Genomic DNA, 12080 nt, shown 5'->3' with positions numbered 1-12080 from the left:
TTCAAGATGCTGAAACAAGTTTTATTCTGATGTCTAACATGATTGCCACTTTTTCAAGGGCTCAATTTCTTCTTCCACTTCTGCTGGTCCAACAGAATCATCTCAAGACCACATAACAAATTCTACAGTAAAATATATTTTCAGCCAAATATTTCTGTCTAACCAATACATTGTCCAACTCATATGGACACTGTTACCTTTGATATTATTTAACAAATAATAATCTTAAATGCCTTCTAGCAAAGTTGTTCATTTCTGATCTGTAGCAGAGGAAGAAAATATTATTTTGTGTTTTAAATATTTCTGGAATGGAGATAATGCTTTTTTTCTTCTGGTGCCTAGTGAAGTTCTTTATGTTGCCAAGATATAAAATCTAAATGGTTCCAAAATATGTTGTATTATGAGTTAAAGCTTGTAGAGAGATGAGAGCTGAAGGTCAAGGTTTCCTTTTCCAATATGAAAGATTCTCCTCTTGGATCTCATTCCTTGGAACTACATTTATCAAGTAGTTCTGGCTGTAAAATAATGGCTTAAGAGGTGCATGAGTTGACTTTGAAGAATAAAGAAAAAAGGCAAGGAATAAAAGTTTTCAGAAAGCAGCACTGATAGAAAGTAAACTGCAAGAGTTTTGCATGAACAAAACAATATGTGCTAAAAAGGGGACGAGCAATTTCTACATGAGGCCCTGCAATTCTCTTGTGCAAATCTGAGAGATTACCACTGTATTCATTAAGTTTTTGTCAAGAACCTGGAGGCATTGAAGGGCTTCTTTAAAATATATATACTGTATATATCTGTATTTTAAAGTATGCATAGCTGTTTCTCCCTTCCTGTTTTTGGAGGAAAGGATTTTAAAAAGATTTTTGAAAAGTCCCTTGTCCACTTTTCTGTTCCATTTGTTCCTACTTTTTGAGTTCACCTCAAAAACAAAGACATCCAAAGACAAGGTGTAGCCCTTGAACTGAAAATAGTTACCTTTTCCTGTGTTAAAAAGAAATAATGCTCCTGTTGGCTTGTGCTGCCCTAATTAATTGAATGAGACTAACAATAGAATAGTGGCTATATTTGTTTAAATAAAGGTCATTGGGGATAATTCAATTAGATAAAGCCTAGAAAAATTAACTGTTGGATATATATTCTGATTAATACTATTTAGTCATGTTGTCATTTGCACGCTCCCTTCTATGTTATTTCCTCATATGAAAGCATAGAATTGCAATCTAAATTCAAAATAATATATAACCCAAAGCTGCATTTTTTCACATTGGAAGTTTATATTGATGTGTACTGTTTTTCATGAACGTCCAAATAAGTATATACGCTCAGCGGTGGGATTCACTTACTTTCTCTACTGGTCTGCATGTGCAGAAGATTGTGTATTATGTTGGGGTGGATGGGGTCTCCTGCAGCTGCCGCTAACGGTTCACCCGAACGGGAGAGAACCGGCTGAATACCATCTCTGCATACCCTACTAGCTAACCTTTAATGGTGGCAAGGAAGAACATTCAGAATGATAAATTGCCCTTCAGCTGTAGAGTATATTTCTGGGGACAATCTAGTCATGTCTATAGAAGAATTGGTTTCAGGGGCAAGAATACAGTTCACATCCCAACATCTAACACTGAATTGTGAAGGGACAAATATTTCCACATTCTGAAGGATTTGATGCTTTGTCAGGATTCTTTTCCTACAGAACTTTCAACATTTATGCAGCCTATATTGAAAGATATTAGAATTATAGCTTTGTTGACTATCAAAAACAACTTTGCTTTGCAAAAACAACAAGGTTACATTTACTATATCTAAACCAGATATAGTAACTGTAACCTTGATCATTCTGCTTCCTAAACAAGGATGCATTCCAGTTCATCACTAACTGTTCACTGACAGGTATTGTGTTTGAAATGTTAGTGGTATTGATAATATGAATGTTCTTTCATCATTAAATGTATAGTAGTTCATTTATTCATTAAAATTTGGTCACTTTTCATTGTTTAAAAACAAATCCCAAGGTGAGATTCATTTACACTTGCAAGTCAAGTGAGAGACATGCATTTGTGAATCAGCTGCCTATTTCCTTAAATATGCCATTAATCATCAGTAATGTTTTCTCTAATTTGATTTTCTCCAAATATGTTCAGCTCACATAGTGTATGATTAGGGAAAAGTGAAGGCCACTAACCTAATATATTCAGTGTTTCCCAACCTTGGCAACTTTATGATGTGTGGACTTTAATTTCCAGAATTTCTGGAAGTTGAAGTCCGCACATCGTAAAGTTGCCAAGTTTGAGAAACACTATAGTACCGTGATGGTGAACCTATGGTACATGTGCCACAGGTGGCACGTGGAGCTATCTCTGAGGGCACGCGAGCCATTGCCCTAGGTCAACTGCAGCACACATGCACGCTCCGGCCAACTGAGTTTCGGCCTCTGGAGAGTTGGGGGAGGGCGTTTCGCCCTTCACAGGCTTCAGGAAAGCCTCCGAGGCCTGGGGAGGGCGGAAAATGGGCCTACCGGGCCTACCGGAAGTTTGGAAACAGGCCTCCAGGGGAGACCGTTTTCATCCTCCCCAGGCTTCAGGAGGGGGGGGCATGCATGCATGCATAGGGTTGTGGGGGGGGGAATTGAATCATGGGTATGGGCACGTGTGCATGTGCTATCACACTTGTGCTTTCGGCACCCGAGCCAAAAGAGGTTAGCCATCCCTGCTATAGTATGTTATTCAGCTGGATAGATTCTTTTTAAAAATATGATTTGAATTGTTATTTCTATCTTTATCTGAAGACTAAAAAACATACTAAAATTCTTCCCACCCTTTTATTTTTCAGTGGAGTTATCTACCATCTCTTAAATTAATATTGTAGCACAATGTGTACCTACATAGAACACCAAATTAGCTGCCTTTTGAAATCTTTCCAAAACTGCTTGGAGCAATAAAAATATCTTCTAGTTTCTATAGTATCATAGTCTGATTCAACACCATAACTCTAGTCATATAGTCTTGCAAGTATCACAGAATTATAGATTATTTCCTGAGCCATGCATCATTGGACTCTTATCATTGGTACAAGTAATGTACCAATGATAAGAGTTATATAATAAGTAATATATATCACTTATTATAAAAAATAAACTACATACTATAGAAAAAATATCCTGAGTTTTCTTTTTTCAAATCAATACAATTAAAAACCTTCAGTTCTGAAGATAAATTAAAATAACCATAGTGATCTTTGTAGATGAATGTATTAGTCTATGCCTGAGATGCACAGCTTTGAAGCATTGGGAAGTACAGGGGTAAAATTAGAAAAGGGTTGAACATCTTTTGCATAGATTCTCATTTTTATTATTTTCATTTACTGTAAAGTATTTAACCTTTCTTGTTTGGAACAAACCTCCAATTTTACAGGGCAAGTCATACTCATCAGAGTAGAGAATGTTGAGCTAGACTGATATAGTCTAGCACTATAAATGTTTATCAGTACTGATGCCTGATGCATGTGGTTACAGTCAACTGAGCATTGGTTCTGCTATACAGCCAAAAGTGCCTATGACTTTATCTCCAAAAGAGCACAAAATGCATTTTCATTCAGTTAGGCACGAATGTCAAACTCGATTGCATCATGGGTCAGATTGGGACATAGTGTGGTGGTTTTTGCCTTTGTGGAGCTGGGGTGGGTGTGGCCTGCACATGGCATATCTGGCACGAGGCCTACCAGTTTGACAGTCCTGACTGTTAGGGGGTTGGAGTGGAGGTGGAGACCAGAGAAAGACGGTTCCAGGCAGCTGTCTGCTATGAAAGTATATAATATTTCACTGCCTTGTCTATTTGCAACTTCTTGTGCTGTATCCAGAATGTTCAATCTCATGAATGGTAAGAATCTTCTCCACATGAAAAATAGAAAGGAAGAGACATTCTAGAGTGCTCTTTGCTGATGAGCTCCTGAAAAATATCTGCATTCTAGTTTTATTTGGGTTATTCATCTTTATCAGCAATTCTCATTGATGAGGCAGAGTTCTCAGAGATAGTTATATTATGGTAGTTATAATTAATGGTGACCTAACAGATTAGTTGAGTATTAAATCTATAGGTTTGTGCTATGTGTTGTTTGATTTTACGCAGCCAACCCAACTTTCTTTCTATTTCTTAGGCGCATTGGGAGATGATGACTATCCCAAAATGGTGGCAGATTGGTTTCCTAGTCTTAGCTGCTCAGTGTTGCTAATTCCTCATTGCTCTCAGACATAAAGTGATGCTGCCGGACTTCACTATATTGCTTGATTATATTTCATAAGACAACTGTTAGATTGAATGCACATTCTGAAACTGGATCTAATTTTAAAATTTTGATTAGAAATAAAAATGGCATGTTTTATATTTATACATTGATAACAGTGGGAGGCTGAGCCCGTAGGTTAAAAGATTGGGGGATTCAACTTTCCTCTCTCAGAAATCCACTGTTTTACATTCCTACTTTCCTCCTTTGGTGCAGCTTTTTGATAATTATTATGGCAACTGCCTTATAGGAGATTGCTTTGTCTTCTACCCCCTCATTAACCATAAGATATGGGACAAATAGGGATCCCTGAACACATACTAGTTAGTAGACTGGAAATAATAATTACAGTATTGATTGTGTTAATAGTAATGGAAAAGGAAATTAAGATCTGGAGCTCTTGCCCTTTGTACCTCCAAGCCAGGTGACCACAGAAAACAGTTCCCCCTTCTCTTTTTTTGGAATGGAGGCAGAGATGCACAAGGTAATTTTTTAAAAAAAGTATTAAAAATAAGAACAATAGAAAACATCATCATAATCTTAAGTAGTCAAAATATCAAAACCTTTACAAGCAAGTCAATAAAGCACTGAGCAGCATAAAATCACAAATGATTCTTTAAACATCAGTCTCTAATAAAAAGCAGCGAGGAGACTGGTCACAGATCCACAGTGAAATTGTAGCTCAAAGCTTGAAGTAGAGGTAAACACAAAACTTGACTTTGCAGTGCATTTTGACAAAAAAGTAACTAGAGACAGTTACCAGAGTCATCAAGATGCCAGAGACAATAAATCTGTTTTTTTTAAATAAACAAATCAACAACTCTGATTACAGCTCCTCTACTGGAAACCTTTACCTTTGAAGCAAAAGATTTCTCCAACACCCTTTTCTTGAAACATTTGTTCTTCCTAACCAGTAGGAAGGGCTGCCAGTCGTCAACCCTCGGATTTACACATTGTCAGGCATGACTCATTCAGAAGCTAAGTGTTTCTGTTTGGGAAGATTTGTGTGTCCGGAGAAATAATCTTTAGGAGGGGAAAGCCTATTTCCAGAACTGCCTATCTGGGGCAGATTCTGGACTGAATGGGAAGCTTCCCTAGTGAATGCAATATTATTTTGTATCAGCCATGTAGGGAAATGCTAGCAAAGCATATTCATCAAATGTACAGGTAGCCTTTGACTTACTGCAGTTCACTTAATGACTGTTGCAACAGCACTGAAAAAGTGATTTATGACTATTTTTCACACTTATGATTGTTTCAGCATCCCGTGATTTACATTCAGATGTTTGACAACTAACTCTCATTTATGATGGTTGCAGTGTCCCGGGGTGATGTGATCCCCTTTTGCGACCTTCTGACAAGCAAAGTCTATCTGGGAAACCAGAGTCACTTAATAACCATGTTACTAATTTAACAATTGCAATGATTCACTTAACAACTGTGGCAAGAAAAGTCATAAAATGGGACAATATTCACTTAACAAATTTCTCACTTAGCAACATAAATTTTGGGCTCAATTGTGGTCATAAATTGACAATTACTTATATTGCATTTACTCAAGACATAACTTAGTGTAAAAGGGAATATGGGAAGTAACTACTAAGCTTTTGTCCTTGTTTCTATGAGTTTCTCATAAAAATTCAATTTGTGCCTCGAAAGGCTTTAGTCTCACTAGAGAGCTCTTATGTTCTTAACAGATTTATTCTATTGTGTCACACCCTTTTTATGTAACTGCCTAAAATTAGAGGCTGGAGATGTGCACAGGGAGAGATGGAGAAAATTCAGTTCTTTTGAATAGAATTTCAGTGTTCAGTGACCATTCTTGAATAGTAATATTCACAACAGTATTCATTTAAATCTCCCACTTGTCTTTTTGCTGAATTTCTGAGCCATATGGTTTAAGTTTAATTATGAAAACTGTTAAGGAAGAGCCAAACTGAAATGCTGCATACTAAAAAGATGCCATTTAATGACCTTTTATTTCCACAGTGTTCATACATCCCCCCCTGTGAACGGGAAAATGAGAAGAACTCTGATATTGTAATGCACTGGCAGATTTATTGGGAAGACGAAGTAGGTTCTCAGCCTTTCACTTGCTACTTTAATCAGCACCTCAGGTAAGTATCTTCACACATCTATGAGTTGACTTGTATATATTATCTACACTCTTGCTGGTCTTTTTATACCTTTACTTGTTGTGCACAAAATTTAGGGATAGAGTTGGGCTAAATCAGGGCTCAGGTCTAAATACAACCTCGTCTCCTTGGAGGTCAAACTACTAGATTTTGCGTAGATTCCTGGTTGGTATACTGAGTACAAAACATTTTCCCCTATATAAATCTTGATTGATTGCTGATTCCCTTTGAGAATAGAATTTTGTAGTAAAAACACACAAATAACAATTTGTCTTCAGACCTATTAAAATACTTCTACTAGTAACAATAATGAAAACAGGATAGTTCTTATATTCCATATTGGCCAGAAGTTATAATGAACAGCTTGAAGAGTTCCAAGTTTAATAAAATTTGTATGCCGCCCACTCCCATTGGAACTCTGGGCGGCTCACAACGACAAAAACATTTAAAATTTAAAAATAGAAAATACAATGTTAAAATTCCACATCATCCATTCCATCTAAGCGGGGCTGGATATCAATCAACAGCCCCAGGCCTTCCGGAACAGCCAGGTCTTGACGGCTTTACGGAAGGCTGGGAGTGTGGTAAGGGTCCGGATCTCTGCGGGTAGATCGTTCCACAGGGCCAGCGCAGCAACAGAGAAGGCCCTCCCCCGGGGAGCCGCCAGCCGGCATTGTCCGGTTGATGGCACCCGGAGGAGGCCCAACCTGTGCGATCTTGTTGGTCATTGGGAGATAACCGGCAGGAGGCAGTCTCTCAGGTAGCCAGGTCCTAAACCATGTAGGGCTTTAAAAGTAACGACTAGCACCTTGAAGCGCGTCCGGAGACCAATGGGGAGCCAGTGCAGCTCACGGAGGATAGGTGTAATATGGGTGTATCTAGATACACCCCATATCGCTCATGCGGCTGCATTCTGGACCAGCTGAAGTCTTTGAACACTCTTCAGGGGCAGCCCCATGTAGAGCACGTTACAGTAATCCAGTCTTGAGGTGACGAGGGCATGAGTGACTATTCGAAGTGCCTCCTCCCGGTCCAGGTAGGGCCACAACTGGTGCATCAGGCAAACCTGGGCGAAAGACTTCCTGGTCACAGCCAACAGATGGTGCTCTAACGTCAGCTGTGGATCCAGGAGGACACCCAAATTGCGGGCCCTCTCCGAGGGGTGTATAATTTCACCCCCCAGGCTAAGAGGTGGAATGTCTGGACTAACCTTGGGAGGCAACATCAATAGCCACTCGTTCTTGTCTGGATTGAGTGCAAGCTTGTTCACTCCCATCCAGACCCTGACAGCCTCCAGGCACTGGCACATCACTTCCACTGCTTCACTGAGTTGGCACGGAGCAGACAGATACAATTGAGTATCGCCCGCATATTGATGATATTTGATCCCGTGCCGGCGTATGATCTCACCCAGCAGCTTCATGTAGATGTTAAATAGGAGGGGGGACAGGACCGAACCCTGCAGCACCCCATATTTGAGGAGCCTAGGGGCCAACCTCTGTCCTCCAACCAACACTGACTGCGACCTGTCCGAGAGGTAGGAGGAGAACCACCTTAAAATGGTGTCTCCCACTCCCATCTCCCGTAACCGTCGCAGAAGGATACCATGGTCGATGGTATCGAAGGCCGCTGAGAGATCAAGGAGCATTAGGATAGAAGAATGTCCTCTATCCCTGGCCCGCCAGAGATCATTGATCAGCGTGACCAAAGCAGTCTCTGTGCCGTAACCAGGCCTGAAACCCGACTGAAAGGGATCCAGATAATCTGCTTCATCCAAGGTCCGCCGGAGTTGAAAGGCCACCACCTTCTCAACAACCTTCCCTATGAAGGGGAGGTTGGAGACTGGGCGATAGTTGTTTAAAATGGCTGGATCCAGGGATGGTTTCTTAAAGAGGGGTCTCACCACCGCATCCTTTAGAGGATGCGGGAAGGATCCCTCCAGAAGAGAGGTGTTAACGATCCTCTGGAGCCAGCCATGTGTCACCTCCCTGCTGGTCGAGACCAGCCAGGAGGGACACGGGTCCAGCAAACAGGTGGAGGAACTCACTGCTCCCATGGCCTTGTCCACTTCCTCAGGAGCGACAAGTTGAAATCCGCTCCATAAAATCCGGTCAGGACCTTCCCCCGGCGCCTCGGCTGGTACCGTCCAAGTGGAGTCCAGGTCCATCCGGATCCGAGCGATTTTATCCGACAGAAACTGAACAAATTCCTCAGCTCTACCCTGTAAGGGTTTGTCCGCATCCCTCCCTTTCAAGAGGGAGCGGGCTATCCTAAACAGGGCGGCTGGGCGAGATTCTGTGGATGCAATAAGAGTGGAAAAATGTGCACATTTTGCTGCCCGTATCGCCACTAGATAAGTCCTAATAAAGGCTCTTAATTGTGTTTGGTCGGATTCGGAGTTACTAGCTCTCCAGCATCGCTCTAGGCGTCTCTTTTGGTGCTTCATCTCCCGGAGTTCCTTGGTGAACCAAGGAACCATCCTAGATCCACTGCCGCGGAGAGGCCATAAAGGCACAATCTGCTATATTCCAAGCAGCGACCAAGGACTCCGCCGGACTGTGGGCCAGAGAGTCAGGTATCTCACCAAGTGCCGTCTGAAATCCCATAGGGTCCATCAGGTGCCTGGGGCAGAACCACCTAATCGGTTCCCCCTCCCTACAGTGGAGGATTGGTTTCCGAAAGTCGAGCCTCAGTAGGAAGTGATCTGACCATGACAAGGGCAAGATCTTAATGCCCTTCAAATCTAGATCACGTCTCCACTGCTCCAAGAGAAACACAAGGTCAAGCATGTGCCCCGCTGAATGAGTCGGACCCTGAATTACCTGGGTCAAGTCCATGACTGTCATGGAAGCCATGAACTCCTGCGCTCCATCAGAGCATTCACTGAGAGACGGCAGGTTGAAATCCCCCAGCACTATAAGCCTGGGGAACTCAACCGCCAGCTCGGCTACTGACTCGAGGAGCACAGGCAGGGCAGTTGTAACACTGTTGGGAGGTAGGTACGTTAGCAAAAAACCCATTTGACCCCCAATGTCCAACTTCACCAGAAGGGACTCACACCCGACAATCTCCGGAGCAGGGATCCCACGAGGAACTAGGGAGTCTCGGATGATGACTGCCACTCCCCCACCCCTTCCTTGTGTCACGGCTGATGTAGCAACTGAAACCCTTCTGGGCACATTTCAGTGAGGGGGACTCCTTCCTCATGGCCCAGCCAGGTCTCAGTAATACATGCCAGGTCTGCCCCCTCATCTAGCATTAGGTCCCGGACGAGGGGAGCTTTGTGAACCACAGACCTGGCATTTAGCAACAGCAGCCTGACACCAGGGCCCTGACAACTCTCGCCATCTAGAAATCTAATAATAAATCCAATCCAATCCATCTGGTCCTGGAATAGAGCTGACAGGGCCGGAAGGAGGGATCGCTGTGACGTAGCGAACCATCCTTCCCCGGTAATGGCTAGCCCTATAGCTCCCGTCAAACCTGCCTCTCCCAACTATGACCGGGATGCACTGGCCCATTCCCGCACCCATAGACCCTACTTTCCCTCCCGAAGCAGCCGTTCTCCCCGGCAGGCCGTTCATACCACACATTCTAGGGTGAGAGGCAGAACCGGGCCCCCATCCACTTCTGCTGGTGCACTCAGTGGTGGGGGCTACGGACTGCGCTCTCAGTCTTCCCATCCATACCGGCCAAGCATTCTGCACATACATACCCCACTAATCAAATACAATTAATACAATACAATAGCTAAAAAATTCATTAATTTTAAAAACTGTGGGATCATTCAACCAACACATATGTACCACATGCACTCCCCATACAAAAAGAGATGAAAAAGAAAATGAAAATTGCGCAGTTGATTAAAAAAATGTTCAGCTAAATTTGTTGGTGGGTTCGCAGGAAGGTCCAATCTAGAGATAGTGTCCTTGAGGTAATGGTAGGCAGCAATAGTCGGAACAGGGCAACAAGATTGAAAAGTCTGGAAATCCAGGGGTCCAGAATCCAAGGTCCAAAATCCATAGGCAGTCCAAGGTCCATAAACATAAACAGAGGCAGGGAGAGCCAGGTGGTGCGAGTAATAGGTTTTAGTAGTTGTAGAAGCTTTGCAACCATAACAGGGCAGAGAAAAAACCCACGATGTAAAGCCAGGCAATTCAAATGGAGTGAGGGTGGGGGAAACGCCTGGAGGGATCATAGAAATAGCTGACCCCTCTGTCCAGCGCCACATAAGCCAACCAACCCACTCCGAGGAAGTCGACTGCGGGCCAAAGTAGTTCTGAAAAACTGTGGGGGCTCTCCCACTTCAAGAAGGGTAAGGACAGAGGCCGCCGGGACGCTGCAAATCAAGATACGATAAGAGCATGTGAGGGGGGGGAGCCGCGGCAGCAGTAGCCAGGCCAGCTGCTTGATTCCATTCAATGCCATCCAGATGACCGCCCCCTCGTTGATGGGATGATATTAATACGGCTCCAAAGATTCTCCTGAGTTTGTCTAGACCAGAAATAAAGTCCCACATCCAAAAACCAAGCTGGAAAACACCGGCGTTATTCAAAGCCGCCGGGGATGGAAAAAGGCACTTCGGCAGCCAAACAGGCTAGAAACCGACCCAAGGAGCCAACCCTCCAACAAATCGACTGGCCGAGGTCCCCAAGTCATATTTTACCGGACAGCTCCTTCCTTGTGGGGCTCACTGCTAGTAATCAGATGTTTTTCGGGTGGTTCTTTCTTCTTCTGGAGCACGGGGGGTATCGACCGTTCTGAGAGCTCGCACATGCGCAGAAAAAAAAAGAGCAGGATGTTGCTAATGTAAACAAAGATGGGTAGAGTAGAGTAGAGTAACAGAGTTCAAAGGGGCCTTGGGGGGTCTCCTAGTCCAACCCCCTGCTCAAGCAGGAGACCCTATACAGGTAGTCTTTGACTTACAGCAGTTTGTGTAGTGACTGTTCAAAGTTACAGCAGTTCTTAAAACAGGACTTATGACCATTGTTCACACTTATGACCACTGCAACATCCCCCATAATCACATGATCAAAATTCAGATGCTTGGCAAGTGCCTCATTTATGACAGTTGCAAGGTCCTGGGGTCATATGATCACCTTTTGTGATCTTCTGATAAGCAAAATCAATGGGGAAGCCAGATTCACCTAACAAATGTGTTGTTAATTTAACAACTGTAGTGATTCATTTAACAACTGTGGCAAAAAAGATCACAAAATGGGAGAAAATTTACTTAACAAATATTTTGCTTAGCAATGGAAATTTTGAGCTCAATTGTGGTAATAAGTCAAGGACTACCTGTACCATGTTAGTATAGATACAGAAATAGAAACAGAAGCTCCCATATTTCTTTGCAGTTGGCTATTGTGCAATTATAGGTCATAGCTATAGGCATCTTTAGACTCCAGAGGTCTAAACCATAATCTTAGTTGATTATAGCATATACTCCTTGGAATGAGTATGCCATTCATCTAGAATGAATGGCAAGTCCCTAGAGTGAAATTTAGATTAAGATTCATGGTCTTTCCCAACTTGCCTCTAACCAAGAGCATAAACATCAGGCAGTGTACAAATTTAATAAATTATCATCATCATCATCATTATCTATTGTTTCCTTATAACATTGTCTTTATCATTTGAAGATTTTGGAAAAACCTAACAATTCAC

General features: G+C 42.6%; 1 protein-coding gene across 1 annotated transcript in view; it reads left to right on the top strand.

Moving 5' to 3' along the window:
* KCNMB4 (potassium calcium-activated channel subfamily M regulatory beta subunit 4) overlaps positions 1 to 12080 on the top strand; it is a 35284-nt gene that overhangs the window by 4265 nt on the left and 18939 nt on the right. Inside the window, exon 2 of the mRNA XM_014070705.2 lies at positions 6268 to 6395. Coding sequence (XP_013926180.1) covers positions 6268 to 6395 — 128 coding nt within the window. The remainder of the gene's footprint in view (positions 1 to 6267; positions 6396 to 12080) is intronic.

Source organism: Thamnophis sirtalis, unplaced genomic scaffold (genome assembly GCF_051295495.1).
Source record: "Thamnophis sirtalis isolate CommonGarterSnake01/CBP01778 unplaced genomic scaffold, rThaSir2_p1.2 scaffold_9, whole genome shotgun sequence".
NCBI lineage: Eukaryota > Metazoa > Chordata > Lepidosauria > Squamata > Natricidae > Thamnophis > Thamnophis sirtalis.
This window is presented reverse-complemented; position numbering and strand designations above follow the sequence as displayed.